The 17641-nt window shown below is 41.1% G+C and overlaps 1 protein-coding gene across 4 annotated transcripts in view; it reads right to left on the minus strand.

Moving 5' to 3' along the window:
• The window catches only part of LOC107222695, a 172274-nt gene that overhangs the window by 127915 nt on the left and 26718 nt on the right, over positions 1 to 17641 (minus strand). For 2 of the 4 annotated variants that reach the window (XM_046736825.1, XM_046736822.1), the window contains exon 1: positions 10445 to 11189. The exons of 1 other annotated variant lie outside the window; for it this stretch is intronic. In XM_046736825.1, coding sequence (XP_046592781.1) covers positions 10445 to 10514 — 70 coding nt within the window. In that variant the 5' untranslated portion in view covers positions 10515 to 11189. Of the gene's footprint in view, positions 1 to 10444; positions 11190 to 12247; positions 12337 to 17641 lie in introns of those variants that run through there. One more of the 4 variants, XM_046736823.1, reaches the window with a different exon arrangement.

Raw genomic sequence — 17641 nt, forward strand, 5'->3', positions numbered from 1 at the left:
ATGCAACGAGTTTTGCAGAAAATGAGATGGTGGGAGACTTATTGAAATTCTTTCGCGTACACAATAATGCCCTCAAGTGGCAAACTTAAAAAATAATGTATAAAAATGTATCTACATGCATATATGTATGCATAACGGTAGAGTGTAAAACAAGCCCCTCGTAACCTAAATAATAAAAACCTTTTTCATTATCGTCATTCCGCGGGTCTCGTTCATTATATGTATAGACCCGTGATAAATTGAGCGGAAATGACAATTGCAATATTATTCTACACATACAAACGGTAGGCGTTTCATTTCCACGAACAATTTTAGAGCACAAACATTATAACAGTGAGACTCGTAAAAAGATAAGAATGTACACGAAGCGAGTAGTTCAAAATATTTTCAGACGCGGATGACTGACTACGGCTTCGCTAATAAAACAAACAGGTTGGGTTGGTAAAAAATAAAAAGTAAAATGTAAAAAATAAAAACCAGTAGCCTTGATACAACTATCGAGCATGACGTCGTCACCGCCGCGTGACCAAGTGGTCACAGTGCGATCGTTACAACGTGCACGTAACGTATACCACACAATAACTACGTATGTACTATCGATTGTTATCTGTGTATCCGGACATTTCGTTAGCTTTTTATCAATATAACTTGCGAAATCCCGCGGTTGGTTAATGCGTAAAATTCGCCCATCGTACCCGCGCGTACAACAACTATAGCCAATCGAAATAGCTCACTATGGCTGAACATGCTTGACGTCCTCTCGTGCATTTGCTACCGTGACGCGGGCGTTTCGCGCAACGTCCAACCTCCAATAATATTTGGCAACTATCAGTTATCGAGCGAAATTGACAGCCCGGGGTGGTCAACGAAGCCACCCCCAAAGACTCCCCCTAAACGCACGCACGCACACGCCGTGGAAAATCCAGCATGCCGAGCAGGCTAGCAATAAAGTAGAATTGTACGCTCTGTTGACTTAGGACGTAAATAGGAGGCTTAATATCTGTCACTGTGGTCACGCCCCGACATATCCTCAGGGCGAGATGAGGGGATGACGGGCGGAGGGTGGAGATATGTAACTAACTGTCAACCACGAACTGTCAAGCGTCGCCTAAATTTATATGAAATTTGGCAAGATTGCGTGAATGGTGAGTGAACGCCGGGGAAGACATCATCTGCAAGTTCAGAGCCGATCAGGAGCCGTTAGCTTGAAAATTAAATGATCAGCGATTCCATTTCATGAACATCGATTTTAGGTGACTTCGATTTTATTTTACCTTACCACATGATCTTCCTCAATAACAATTTCCAGTATCCCGATTGATTTCTATAATTATTTCCGAGCATTACAAACGTTTTCATTGTTTTCGGAATTGGATAGAATCACACGTGTACGTTACAACACCTACAACGTTAGGAACTCGTTGGAAAAGAATGAAAATCTCTTGACAGCCCGAAAATCAACGAAAGCACACGATAGGATAGAAATCAACAGAATGTCAATGTATTGAAACGATTTTACATTTACCGCAAGACTTTCAACGCTTGTCGCACAATTCTTTCAACCACGTCACGTGAGCCCGAATGATTTGGTATACAAGTTACAACGTCTTCAGTAATCTCGATCGATTCATTCCTCGTTATTTAAATTTTGAATTGAAGTTGCTTTAATTTACAATTCGACGTCCAACTGTCGAGTTTCGGACGCCTTTGAGTTGAATCGCCTCTCGTGTAGACCGGAGATTTTTTCAATCGACCCCTGACAGCCAAATAGATTCCAGTGCAAAAATGATTGAATCTTTCCCGTAGAAAAGTGCGATACTCACATTCCTCCATTGTATTTCAAACATCCCAGTACAAACAAACATCATCGAAAAAAAAATGACTCCAATATATTCCACGTCGGAATGAAACGAATCTGTATAGTTACGCTCCTGATCGACGCTGTTGGGCTAATATTATAATCGCCTGAACTGCATCGAGTTCATAGATTATGAATTTGATCGGCGAGCGTTGAATGCGCCCCCATGTGCATGAATGCTGGCGGTACGTTGCAGCCAGTTTTCCACCAAGTTCAGGGAGCGGGATGAGGTACCATAACTTTGAAGAAACTGGTACGGTAGGAGTTGATGATGTGGTTTGCTGGAGGCGAGTCTGCGAGACTTCAAGACGCGGCTCTCTTGCTCGTTCGCTTCGCATGCCGGAGATTACAGGAGAGAAGACGTGCTGCTCGTGCTTTCGGCAGGTAGGCTGCACTTCTTGAGCCTTGGCATACCCAGCTGGCCTTCACCTCTAGGTACTAGAAAATCAGGCAGGTAGCTCCCGAGGCCCCGAGGCTGCAGCAGCGGAAGATGAAAGGGAGGAAGATGGATACGCGGATGAAATTCACCGCCTCACTTTTACCTGCGTTCCTGTTTTCACGTTTATATATATATTATTGGAGTTTTTTTTTCTTGTCCCTCCCCTCGCTGGCTATTTCAAAATTCTGAAAAATAATTTCTAGCCAAACCGGATATTACCAATTCGGAGCCGGAAGGGAGAAATCTTGCGCTTGGATACGTAATCCCGTGAGAATGGACGATGGATTCAAAAATCTTCCTGTTTTCGTCGACTTGCGTAAACGTAGAATGTACTAATTATTATGTCTACATAGAGAAGCATTTGCGCGGCACATACCTGTACTTTATTACACAGCAAGAGCAGCGAAACGACCGAACGATCTCGAGACCTTGTTATGGCCGTAAGCGCTTATTCGATTAACCTAATGAACCTGATATCTCAATTAATTAATTCAAGGATCCTGAAACCAGGTCCCTTGTTCCTCCTCGTAAGTCCTACGAAGCCTGCGGCGAGAGAGTTTATATTCCTGGCAACTACAGGTACATGACGTAGATCAAGAGAAACTCGAATTCGGGTCCTAGGGATGATCTTCCCATTTTATTTTACGATCATCATTCGAATCAGCGAACGAACACGAACAAACGGTTAGAGAAAGAAAGTCACAAGGCGATTCGAGACCAAGGGTTGGATATTCGCCAAGAGATGATATCTGCGGATGTGCGACTAACTGAAATCGTTTACCGATAATAATTCTGTGTTTTCACGCCGGCCTCTCGTCTCTTTCTTCCTTTCATTCGTTCCCTACCTCTCCCTCCCTCCCTCGTACGTCTTTCTGTTCTTACGAAATATTATCATCCCGAGTTACAGCTTCGTGTAGGTAAGTTAATACGTGTTCAAATAACGAACGTAGGAGACTCGCGACGCCTTCCACCAAACCTCGAGCAACCCTACAGCCCTACACCCTCCCAAACGGGCGAACGCTCCCTGCACGATGTAGCCGGCATGCAAAGGGTACGGGAAACAGATTATATAACAGAGATACGGAGAAGAACCATTCACAAGTTCGTGTTCACCTTCATGTAAATGGAAAATGGAAAATGGAAAATGGAAAATGGAAATGAGAATGCGAATGAGAATGAGAATGAGAATGAGAATGAACACGAAAATGAAAATGATAATGAAAATCATGCCTACATTCGTTTGATTATTCGAATCTGCCATCCTGCCTGCCTGCCATCTGTTTCCGCATGTATAAAACAGAACCTGTAACCTTGTATATATGTATTTCGTATACCATACTACGACTCTTATATATGCCACAAAAATTGACCTGCAGAACTACCTGCTTTCAACTAGCCACATTTGAGGGACCTTAAAAATTATCGGACACAGGACCGGAAAGATATTTACAAAGAAAAAAATCCCTCGATCCTGTTCTCTGCGATAGATGCCGTGAATAAACTTTATGTAATAACGTTGAGTAGTGAAATATTTGCCCAAGTATATGATTAATTTACAGGAAAAACACGTCTGTCTTCTGATGGCAAAATGTTTTCGGCACAGCAAAAAAAAATAAAAATTTTGCAATTTATTAGTCAAACATTCGTCCTGTAAAAAAATACCATAGACTGACACGAAAGCTCGAGTATATTTTTAGAAACAATATTTATTCGCAATGAAAGAAACATGTTACGTACGTATTCGATGCGATCGCGATGCACCTTGACCGATCATACAAGTTTTATTTCCGTTATAGCGTTACATGTACATTGTATAACCTACACGTATACGGCACTGCTTTATAAAGTGAGACGAATGAAAGCGGAAAAATTGCAAACACGTTTTGAAGTAGGTCGGACCACGTATGCTTGACTGAGTGGGTTGCGACCCCGATGACGAGTGTAAAGAACATATCGATAGTATAACCTAACCTTATGTAATCCGATGACGAGGAATATAGGTAGAGTGTATTAATACTTATCGTTGGCCGCAGTCTAGACGTGGATCGACGTACTATAACTAAATAAAGAAAACCGTATCAATAGGACACAATTAAAAAAATTAAAAACACAATTTTTCTTTCCATAACGAATCAGTGTGCATGCATGTATATCTCAATATTCGTACGAAATTATAAAACGACCTATAATAACAATGTGTTTACCATAAAAACCGCACACGAAACTTACAAATTACAATAAGCATTTCCTGCACCGAAAAAAATGTCTAGACGTGGTTACCATGCAATGCTGAACTATAAATCATGTTTTTCCATTGGTGACAAATACACGGTTCTGGATACAGCATATGGAAAATAAATTTGTGATTGTAAGTGAAAGATCTTGTGTATTATTACGCTGTCCGGATGTAGTCACTCGCGTTATATTTTTTTGCGATCGAAGTTCTGGGTATGATAAATAATAAAAAAAATCCTATAATAGACGCATTCCAGACGCGAGATTAGGATAGTAAGCGGCACGCGGCTCTAGATGGTTTCGCTTGAATACGTAATACGGAAGATTGGGTATGCGATCATACGCGGACGCGGTGCAATTCCCTCCGAGTGTATAACGTCGGCGGTTAGTGTAATACGCTTGTACAATGACAATATAAAACCGGAAACCGAGGGGCGCGTAAGTTTCTACAACCGTTTGCATTATTTAACAAAGTACACGTGTCCGACGGTGCTTTGACAAGCTTCCATACGAACGCGCCTGTAATAAATATGAGAAATTGTCGTTCAAGCGTCCGTCCGCCGGCTAATCGCGCGAGATTACGTAAAGTTCGTCTTGTCGATTTGACGACGAATTTCTATTAAAAATGTTCGCCTCACGATTTTAGATCTCTCTGAAATTCAATCAACCCTAATAAAGCAAAAAATATTTATATCATTATATTTTCCAATTAACTGAACTCCTTCAAAATCATTCTACAAGTAGCAAGAAATAACTGAGATTTTCTCATAATTCTTTCGTTACGTTAGCACCACGATATAATTCAACTTCGTCGGATTGCACTGCCACTTTTTTTTTTCGTTTTCTTTTAATATGCAAAAAAATTCTTTACGGATCTATCGCTAGAAAACTAGTTGACAAAAGAAAAAAAAAAAAAAAAAAAGTGTGGGAAAACATGCACGATTACACTATCGTATTGCGAAATTGTGTTCACGTTGCACTTTCATATCATGCAGGCGTAGAATATTTATTCAGCGCGCACTCAATTTTCCGTAGGCAGCCAATTGTTGTAGCCGCAGTATAACGGAAATCATCATCATTGTCATATTATGACAATTTAGAAATTAAATTTGACCAGTAAATATCGATCAAAGTTCACGGTTGTGCCGTAAAATACTTTCCGCAATGTACATTTAATTATACATGAAGCGATTCAAGCTATGGCTTCGAAGAAAAAAAAAAAAAAAAGTACAACTTGGAGCTAACTTAAACTTGCTTGATTACTATCGCTAATAAATATTGAAAAACTTGTTCGTGTATTCGCAAAGTTGTCAAAGAAAATTAGCGAACGCACCGATCGAATCTGTAAGGCAGGAATGTTGTGGATCTTATATTTGATATCGGAATCGGTTTAATAACTCCCGACAGGAAAGGAGATAGGTTGACACGGCTGATACGTCTCGGAGGCAGTTCCCTGTCCCATGTTATATACGCGATACATATATACGTACATTAGACTCACGTATATGTACGGTTGAAAGGGATAATCGAATGGCTTCGTCGCCACACGCACGAGGCGATAACACCGATCGTTTCCGGACCACGCGGACGACACCTTGATTTCTGCACTGTTTTCTCAACCCCTCGATGTCAAATTATGCTGGGATATTATAGGTATATCTGTACACAGTTACGATGTACGTATACGTACTTCGCAGGCCACGTAGACTAAATTTTTACAAGTTGCGCAAGATTTTGATTGGACAAATATCGAAGAAACGAACCGGATCTGTCGTTACATAATTCGTATTCTGTGGTATGACAGCTTTCAGCTTTCAGATACTGCGAGTTATCAAACCCCCATCTGACTATATAAACATTTACATGTGTTAGGCAATATGATTTAATCCAAACAAAATACATTTGGAAGAATTGTGGATGGTCGTAAATCGTGGCGCAAGACCCGCCTATTGTAAGTTATGTATCCCGCAAGGTAAAGGAGAGAAGATTTCGTCCCCGATAAAAGTATATTTGCACTGTCTGCCAAATAAATTATTAGTTCTTTGCATAAACCTATACCTATTGCGCGCTAAGAAAAGGCGCCTTAGAGAGAAGAAATGCGTGCACGGGTTGTCTAAAAACTTTCTTTCTGTTAGAGAATCGAGGTAGACAAAATTCTTCATACTTACCATGATACTCAAATTGTATCATGAAGTACACCGAATATGTATTTTCAAATTGTTTGTGTTACATGCAATTTAAGTAAAATTTTCTAAAAGCAATTATCGATACATTATAAATAATTTACATTCAATAATTATACCGCACAAAATTTTTTTTCTTTGTTTTTTTTTATTCGAATCTCGTTGTCCTCTGCATTATTTGTCGGTTAATAAAATACAGCCAACATGACCTTTAGATTTTTATAAAATTTATATTTCTGCTCGGATCGATGTGTTAGAAAATATCCCTGAAGCTGTTGCCCGGGTCCCGAAGGGTTTATACCTAATTAACATTTATTTAATTTAAATGAATTCTCTTTTTATAATTGTCCTGCTGAGCTGCGACCGGGCGTTAAATTAACTGTCACACCGTTGACAGTGACGGCTGATTTTTATCACGTTGAAACACCCCTCAGCACCCCCCTTATTAAGAAATTCAGGTCAGGTAGCAAAGAGAAGAAAAGAAAATAAGAGAAAAAGAAAAAGAACCGAGGAAGTAGGAAAAGAGATCAACAAATTGTCGATATTGTATATCGAGCACGGTAAATAAAAAGAAGCCTTTCGAACAAATTCAACGACGAAGATATTGTACTGATACATAAGTTATATACATACATCTATATACATATATATATATATACATTATACACGATACACGTTCTCTGTTTGATTTTACTTCGCTTCAATTTTTTCATCCACATCGATTTTATTTTTTTGCTACTTTTTTTCGCTCCGTTCTACTCCAATACCGAACACCGATAACCCGTATCGGGCTGCTGCCGCGGGATATATATAATCACTTTGGTTTCAAGCATCGTCTCTCTCTTACGAACGACGTCACCTTTCTCCTATGTAATTCTCGCAAACGCGTTTTCTTGTTGTGTCCAGCGACTGACTGAACAAACATTGCAGCCGCCGGGAGTATAATAAGGTACATACAGTACCTACAGTTGAGATTGTTGAGAGTAGTGCTCGCTCTTTGAGTTAGTTAGGATTGAGTGGCATTTAAAAATTATTACGGTAGAGGCGGGGCGCGGAGAAACGAGAAGAACCCAGCTGCAGTTGCGCGGGTACGTTGTAGAGAAAGGAAGAAACCTTAATCTTCGTGCTGCTGCTGGCTCGAGGAGAGAAAAAATAATCAACTTCTTCCTCTTTTTCTTCTTCTTCTTCTTCTTCTTCGTCTTAGATGTGCGACAGGCGATAAAATTTTGGCCGTCGTTATCCGAGGTAGCGATTTCCCTCGTCCCCCGCATTTTCGTATACAAAAGAGACGAGATCGAGGGAAAAAAAGAGAGGAAGAATTTCTTTTCCTCTCGACACGTATATTTACACAGGAACACGGGCTTCAATTACATTCAATTCGGTAGGGATAAAAGGTAGGTATTAATTACTGCCGAACGAGCATGAACCTTTTTTTTCTTGCTCTGCAGATACGTACGCGACATCAAGGCAAGTGCGCATAATGATACAGCTCTTTTAAACTCGAATGAAAAAACAACACGGTATACACATATATGTATAGCGTAGAAGCTGTTCGTAGATATGTGCATAGATATACGGGTCCGAATCGTGGCAAAAGCTTATACGTAGTTTGTTTCAATTATCAATTCGCTTATCGCGCGCATGTTAATTCAAATCTTGAATACAAATTTTTTACCTACACCAACTGTTTCTTTTTCCTACTTTTACTTTGTTTTTTCATCAGTTTTAAAACTCGTATTTTCACGTTCATGTACCTACGTTGTGTGTAATGGATCGCAAAAATGTAAAATCCCACCAGCGACCAGACAGATCGCGATACAATCTGAACGGTGTGAACATGTATACAATAAAATATACGCTAAGAATGTGTCCAAAACACGTGTATTGTAAATGGGGAAATCTGGCCTCTTTGGGACGCGGGTTAGAGACGAGTTAAAAAGGTGAATAAATTTGGGAATCTTGTTTGAATTATTTAAAATTGATTTAGGGGGTGGTCCGGCAAAAATTCGTCAACATCCTAAATAACGATCACCCTAATAAACATTGCTCTCAAGCATGAAATTGATTTTTTCAATCCATTTTAGTTAATGAAAAAAAGTAACTGGCAAAAATAGGTGGGTTTTAGGGGTAAATTGATGGCTTGAGAATACATTTAGGAGAATCTTCCAGTTTCAAAGTGCTTATAGGGGAAGAAGAAGAAAATAGGGTACTTTAAGGGAAGCAGGGGACCCACTGGGTAGCCTATGTTTTCGGGCAGAAATTAAATTAATGTTTCAAATTGAAGAATGTTGTTCACGTAATCACGAGTTTGGACGTCTGGTGTATTTTGAATATTATATACATATGTGGGTGCGTAAGAAAGTTCTACAAGAAAAATACGTCCCTTTTGAAATTACAGGTACCTCCATACATTCAAATTTGACCAAATCACATGCAAGTAAGTTGTTGGACGAGGAAAGGATACGACCGGAAAGAGCGTAGAACAAGGTGTGAACGTTGTCTTTCTCCTTTTATTACAATTTCACATCCACGCGTCAAAGCAATTTACATCCAGAATAAAATATAAGCGACGACTTACGGCGACGGATCAACGCTCGAGAATAAAACTATACGATTCGAAAATTACCGTCGTCATTGTACGCGAACCGCGTCTGCATATTGGGATAAAAATAATCGGATTATACAAACTTATATTTTTACTCATAATTCATTCATAATAATTATGGAAAATGACGAAGATGCGACACACGTGTAATTCAATTCATGCCGCGGCTGAAAAATATTACGAATGAATGCGGTTACGTAAAGTATCTTTGAGAAATAATCATTTTCATAAGATTAACACTGCGACGTGTACGAAAATTTGGAGGTAAATATATGAAATCAGGACAATTTTTGTCGTGCAGAGATATTAAAAACTTAACCACGTTCAACTTTGTGACATAAGTTTCAGCGTTGAAACCTAACAATTACGTAATCCCGTGTGTGCGAAGATGATTCACGAATATTTATCGTCCGCAATTGCAAGCTATTCGTGCGAAAAAAGAACGCGAGAGTATCACAAGAATGGCAGGAAAAATTGAGCAAATCGTTGTCGTAGGTAAAAGGACGCCAGGTGTTAGGCGAGAAAGGCAAGATACAACAGGCAGTGAATGGTCAGAAATTTTCTGCCGCTTCAGCCTACCTCGAAAATCCGTAGATATACCGTCCCGATTACCGGATAGATACAACCGTAGAATACAATGCTCCGTGCGGTGACGGCGAAGAGATTCGTCGGTTTATTTACCCAGGTTCCTCTCGGGGTCTTGAAATTCAAAATAGGTAATACGTACCGGCGTGAATCCCGAGGCTTACAACTCTCGAGATATGCGGAATACGTTTACCCGGGACAATAAGCATACCTGCACAAACAAGGCGGTTTAGCGCCCTTCATTTTTTCCCCCTCATCGAGCGATAATGATATCATCCCTGTGCAGGGCTTTCCTCGTATCACCGCGTAGCGGTTGAGCATAAACAGACACAAGTGGATGTTAATTCGCGAGGGAGATTCAGACTCGGTCGTCAGGTCGATATATTCGCCGTTGAAATAGAGGGAGGGGGGAGGCGGCGTTTTATGAATCAAAGGAACCGGGGGGCGTGCGACGGGACGGCAGGTGAGAGCCGCGTGCGTGCGGCCGAGATGCGAAAGAGCATGGGAGGGATAAATAAAGAAGGACCCTTTCGACTGACCTTGGCATGTTTGATTTCGTTCGATAGCCGGTGTGTAGAGCGAAGCACAGCAGCTCCGAGGGGAACACATTCACATAATGCACCGCCACAGCACCAAAAACACTTGATTTCGGGACTCGGTCGACGCGAATCGACGCTCGGATTCTACGACGTTACGTTGAGGTAATTCACGCGGGGGAACGGACGACGTGTGAAATAAAAAGGAACAAACAAACCGAAAAACACTCAACGACGGAGGAAGAGAGATCGCGAGGAGGCGAAGAAACCGACACGCGCACAGGTGGATATTGAGATTACGTGTAACGGGTATACTTTTTGACAAATGTAGAGCAGCACCACGTTTCGCGGAGAGCGTTTGAATATCCGAGCTGAGCGAGTATCCGGATTTCGGGCGAATTTGCGAGTCACTTTTTTCCCCCCCTTTATCGCGTGTCACCTGCCAGAGGTGATTTGCTTTTTCTAACCTTCTCGTTTTTTTTATATTATTTCTTTTTGTTTTTGCTCTCGCCAAGGCGGAACGCCGGCTGAAATCCGAGTAATAATTAATCAGCGCCCTCGGTGATAGCCGACGAGGAAGGGATGCTGTCGCACCGATATTCAACTGTCACTGTACTTCCAACTAAAAAACAAACGAGCGCCGCCTCGAAGGGGCTTGGTAACAATGGCGTCGTCGGGTCAGCGATCAACGAAACGGCGCAACAATGCGTACACCCGACCCTCGCGAATGCATATCCAACTCTGACAGCGACGCGAGGAGGCTGCCGCAACCAAAGGCGAAAGGGTGGGGATTCCGTGAAGAGGGGAGGGCGAGGGAGGCAGCCGGAGGAGTGGAGGGGATACGGCCGGCATCGCGGCAGGGAAGGGCGTCGCTCGATCGCCCCGAACAACGGCTTCGGCTCTCTTCGGCTGCGCTCGGGACGACCGAGTGACAAACAAACGACGCACGTGCGCCCTGATCGAGATGCTGCCATCTCGCGGACGAGCTCGGAGTCGAGGAGGACCGAGGCGCGGGAAAATGGGAACGAGAGTTCAAATTTCGAATGTTTTTTATACTTTTATTATTATGTACCTGAATGGTTAACGAAGAAATAAATGGGTCGTATTTTAATTTGTAGAATGGAAAAATATTACAGCTTGTATGAGGGATTGAAAATAACAAAGTTGAACGGCAAAGATATATTTGTGCGTAAGGCAAGATCGGAAATTTTATTTCCTGTAACATTCGCAGCTGTTACTTTTAACAAAATAGAAAAGGTACCTCGTGATTATTTCAAGTTACTGTAGAAAATGTACCTACTTATTGACACTCGAAATGAAAATTTACGATCAAGGCTAATTAAGTAGTCGATAGGTTTCGCTCGTGTTTCAAGTTTTCAGAAGATTCAGCCATACTTCCATTAGTGTCCAAAGGCAATGAATACATAAATTGTGATTATATGATATTTCATCGTTTCACACTGGATTATATTCTATTATTTCTGACATGGGATAGTCATCTGCCATTTCATACTTCTTGTCCCCTCTTTTAAAGTGAAGTGGAAAACATGGGCAAAATTATACTGGTGAAAGGTTTGTACCATCTATGACAAGAACGTACGCAGCATCTTTTCAAGTGATTGCAAGTGGTTTTGAATAATTTTATCACGTACAACCAGCAAAAGAAAGAAATCGATTTCAAATCAGTGATGGTTTTAGATAATTAATTTGTCCGTCAACTGCGAAACGTGACAGGCAAAAAGTTGATGTTCACGTAAAAATTGAAATTATTATTATTATTACATATTCATTCCAGAAGTTACTTACTCCGTGTAAACTTGACTGATATCTCCGAGACTTCCACGTTTCCAGCATCCGTGACCATCCTGAATTTGCCAACTGCGCGAAAGTTTTCACTGAAAGCGTATATTTATAAGTACAGCTATCCGTTACAAATAATTTGAATCAAATAACGTGAATCGTAAAATCCTGAAACCATATTATCAATTTATTGAACTCACAGTCCTGTTCTGTCCAGCCATTAAAAATTACCACCGGTTTTTTTCAGTGTGAATAAATAAAAGATCAGATAACAATCGAAATTGATTTGACCCGAGAGTTAAAGATTATAGAGTTAAAGAACAGCAATTTGTCGATTGCAGGTCAATTACACTCTATTAAAGGCCAAACAGCAAACTTGACCGAATGCATCAGAAAATTGCATTACGATACCACAATATGATTGATTATAAATCGCATGTAATCGTAGTATCTTTCTCACAAAATACGGCATGATATTCATGGTCAAACCAATGCCGTAGGTATACAGGTATCGTTATAACCGATGCCATAGAACCGCTACGGTACAAATATTGCCAAGTCGTTGAAACATTTACTCCATGGTAATAATTGCAGAAGCACTTGATGAAAAGTACAACTCTTCGACTTCTGCGGGTGTATAAATTAGGTGCAATAAATCAGTGATATGAAAATATTGAATACGCGTATAAACAATACAAGTCACGTGACAGAACATAAACCATCCGTGTCGAAAATGTTGATGATTTGAATAATTGTGATCACTGTGGTATGATGCAGCAATAGTAGCAGAATTGCGCTATTGCAGTAATTCGCGAATAATGTATTGTACGATATTTGCGACGTATTGCGAAACCGGCGCTAGTCTGAAGCGAGCATTTACTACTTGATTGAAACGGGCGGTATAATTTTGTCACCCGCGGAGATGTTTATAGAACTGGTTTCGGCGTTAATATATCCTCGCGTGTTGCAGGACTAGGATGGCCTAGAGGGTCCGCATCGTTCCGGCGTAATTTCGTGGAATGCATTTACACCGGCTCTGGTACCGCGTTGCATGCACGTCCCCGCAGGTTTTCGAATGTAAATAGAACAGCGTTTCGCCTCATTAAAAGCGACGGGCGGCGTCGGCAGTCGAGGTCCAAAAAACACATAAGTAAGTGTTTTAGAGCGTCGTATATTTCGCTTGGAAGTCGACTCAACGACGTGATAGAATACCGGGGCGTCTTCATTTCAACGGGATGCCGAAGGGGGAAGAAGATTCAGATTCGCGGCAAAAACTTACTGCGAGCAAATCGGGTTCGCTCAGCTCCTCGATCCGTTAATTATCTCCTTGTCAGTCGGATAAATTTTAATCAACACTGATTTCCGTACGACTTGTATACACCCATAATGCGAACGATGTCTATGGCGCAAATCACCCGCTCAAACGTTCATTCGAGAGATGAAACGGGGGGAAGGATTCGACTTGGGAATGGCTTCGAGCCGAAAAAAGAGACTGAAATACCGCAGACTCGAGAAAAGCTTCGAAATTTGACGTAATCAATGGAATAGCATTCAGACAGAGGGCGCTTTTCCTTTCACTCAGCCGCCGCTGAGTTCTTGTCGGGTACGCGATGCTCTGCGGGGGCTTTCCTCGAAAGCCGCGTCGCTTTCAAACCGTTCTAGAAAATCGCAGAGCTCCGCGACGATGAGAATTTCATGGAAAAAAATATGTAAATAATTTGCGGAAAAAAATATAATGCGTATAACTCAAAGCTACCTCCGCTGACTGGAAATAGAATATATTGCGTGTATATTATGTCTTCGAGGAAGCTCTTCACAGTTTATCGTATTATACATTGAAATTTTGTTCAAACGCGTAGTTGAGACGCAGTTACGTTAGTTTTTTTTTTTTTTTTCTTTAATTCTTTTCTTACGTAGAAGAATCTAGTCCAAAGGCATGCACGTCCCGCTTTGCTGTTTCTTCGGCATGAAATTGCGGAAGCAATCTTCCGATTCGGGATGTGTCCGCGTTCGTTTGTCGAATTCGATTCTAGCGGACAACATTTTGTAAAAAAATTACACTTATAAGCATACCGCATCTTCTAAACACGATACCTGCAGACCTGTGTGGGTTGTAAAGTTTGCGACCAGCGGGACAGCTTCAGGGAATTTCAACCATATACCTTTGCTGCGAGATGAAGATAAATTTAATAAATTGAAACCCTTTCAAACTCATCTTCTTATTCCTTACCTCAAATCGATTTCAATAACCTGAAGTAGAAGCAGAGATATTAAAAGTTGAAAGATAAACATCCGACGTCAAACAAACAGCAGTTTAAATTAATGCAAAAATCGAGGTGTCTAAATTAGCTGCAACGGAAGGTAAATTATCCTGAAAAATAATATTCGACTCCGTAATCAGCTTGAGAATTTTTTAACATTGATCGGATTTTACGGCAAATTTATAAACAAAACTATAGGATAAGGAATGAATTGCGCATTTGTCATTGATAACGCGAAAGAAACGATCTCATTTGAATTTACATACCGCAGAACTCCGCAGGTATAGTCTGGAATCGTATCTAGTGTTAGAAGTGCGCTGTAGGCTAGATAACAAAGATCTTTTAATTAACTTCGACCGCATGCATATAAATATGTATGTACGGTGTACACACGTATCGCATACAGACAGGAGAGATACAAGCTCGATAGAATATTAAAATGCATAAATATTGAAGTCGAAAATCCCATCGCCGAGAGCTGAGAGTATAAAATATTATGAATGATCTATCCATCTATCTCCCGGCGATATTCGTCATTCCATAAACCGAAATCCATCGTTCTTGAATATTGAGATATTGATGAACGAAATCAAACAAGTCCCTCATCTTCGTCTCGTATTTCCACTCAGCATCCCCCCGTCCGATTTCGGAATTCTTACCCGATACTCGGGCCCTAATATCACCGCTTATGGCTGCTGGGAGCGCTTCGGATTCCCGTAGAATTCACAGGATGCGGAGCGAAGGAGAAGTGAAGCTTCACGAACGAGCAGAATTCGACGAAAACGTATTTAAAGGGTACCCTGGTCGATTTCGACGTTGTCGCATATATCTCCAAATATCAAAGTCCACGTATCTCAAACGCAAAAAAGGGCTTAACCGATAAGAAACGGCATGAAGTACACGAATTTAATATTTCGATTTCGTAGAATCCATGCATGCGCCACTTCTTCGTATCTGTGATAAATGAAATTGTTTTGGAATTTTTCTGTCTAGAATTGCGTGTAGAATGGGGCCGTTAAGCCCTTTTCCGAGTTTGAAGTACGTGGACATCGATATCAGAAGATGCACAAAACAACGTCGAAATCGACTAGGACACCCCATTGAGCATAAATAGGGCTTACCGTAATACAGGATAAAAAATCGTTTAGAAATTCTCCAGCAGGGTTATTTGCCATGCCAGCGAGGATCAACACAAATAAAACAACATTCCTCCAATGTACCTAATAAAAATGTAGAATATCAGGAACTTGATAAAAGATATTATAATTTGCACGTTCGAATTTTTCTCCAATTAAATTTCATCAACATTATTTTCTGGTGATTTTGTAAATGATATTATACTCTCTCTTCTCCCGACGCTTGATCGCATCTAACTAACAATCAATCAAGTCGATCGATTGATATTAACGACATGGAAAATTTTACCCATGGATCGGTGACTGCGGACAGTTGCCCGCAGGGCTGCACATGGTGGTCGGTTCTATTGGACTTGCAGTGACCAAGAGGTAAAACACGCCGCGCCCTGAGCCCGCTACCTGCCATGGAATATGAGTGCATTTAATTGCGTTTGATAATCCGGCGACGTTACAGAGTCCGGCGGTTTGTCAGCCGAGGAAAGGTAAAGGAGAGAATAGAAAAAAAGAGTAATTGTTTGTACTTCTTCGTTGACTAGACCGGCGGGACAGACTGTGTGCTAACTGTTCCCGTAGGTTTCCTGCACGCTTATATGCAGACCCGGTAATATTTACCGTCGACTCCTGTTTGCCCACCGCTGGCATATATTTCGCCCTGACCTTTTCTGCCCCCGGCCCGCAGGGGCACCAGATTTAAATATTTAAATTCCATTTTTGAAAAATATAGCAAGGTTCGCTCACTGTTTTCCTCCAAGAATCGCCGCGCGCCGGGCGTAACGAACAACTGGGGAAAAATGAATCGGGGATGAGGAACACTCGGCGATAATTCGGACTTCCTAGCCGGCAATCAAAAGTCTCTCAAAGTCTACAAAGAATCAATCTCTCCTTCTTTTCTTAACTTCAATTTCTCACACGCGTATTACTATCGAGGCGATCGTGAGAGATTCTTCAAATTTTTTTTTATTCAAAATCAAATCTGCTGAAATTTTGAGTCCGACTGGGAATTGCACGATCAGCGCTTCTCGTGAGATGCAATCGCGTTCCATATATCCACTGCGATTGTTCGTTATCATCGATCAAGTCACTTCTGCGAATGACTTCAAATATTTCACTATGACTGATTAAATTTTGCAGTTTTTTGGTGATTTCCCGTAACGTGTATGTAACTCGATTTTTATTACACAGGAGGATGATCCCACACTTTCCAGCTTTCATTCAAAAAGAACGTTTTCAAAAAGCAAAGAAGAATTGAAAAGTTCTTTAAATACTAATTAAAAGTAATCATCATTCGCAAATATTTTATTGTAAAATCGGCCGTTTCCTATTTTCAAGTATCAACTCTTGCATCGCATTATGTAATCATACGTAAACACGTGTCATAGTGTCTCTATTTCTTTACGCGTACTCTTTTTTCCACCGAGAGTTAGCGAGGATCGGAACATTTTCGCCTCGTTTTTTTCTTTGCCGCCTATTCTTTTCCCCGCTCTCGAAACCGCTTTTGCAAAAAATGGTACGACAAGAGCCCGAAGCGAATGACTTCAGGATGGTATCCAGTGCCTGTACTTCACGCTTTTACGAGAGTACAATGACTAATTGTAGGCCAAGCACACACTTTCGTATCATGAAACCTCAAAGCACGCGTTTTACGAGCGCAGAAGTCTGTGTCGTAGTGCGGGAAACGCATTTAGTGCGTCGTTAAACGTCGACGCATCGGGTAAAGAGAATAGATCCACCGTTATTTTGTTTCCCTTTGCAGCGCGGGTCACAACCCTCCTGGCTTCTCAGGGGTTAATTTAGGACCGCGATCGTGTTTTCATAAATAATCAGGAAAAAGTTATCCTTCCAGACTAGACGCTATACAGACACATGTACCAGGGAAAATTCCATCCAGCATCGCAGGCCGTTGTGCATAAGCGAAACGTATCTCGGCTGGAGATGTAAATGGATGCGGTATCAATCCGACTGCATTGCTGGATAGTCGAAGTCTCAGGATTCTGCAGAATCCC

The sequence above is a fragment of the Neodiprion lecontei genome, chromosome 4 (genome assembly GCF_021901455.1).
Source record: "Neodiprion lecontei isolate iyNeoLeco1 chromosome 4, iyNeoLeco1.1, whole genome shotgun sequence".
Lineage (NCBI taxonomy): Eukaryota > Metazoa > Arthropoda > Insecta > Hymenoptera > Diprionidae > Neodiprion > Neodiprion lecontei.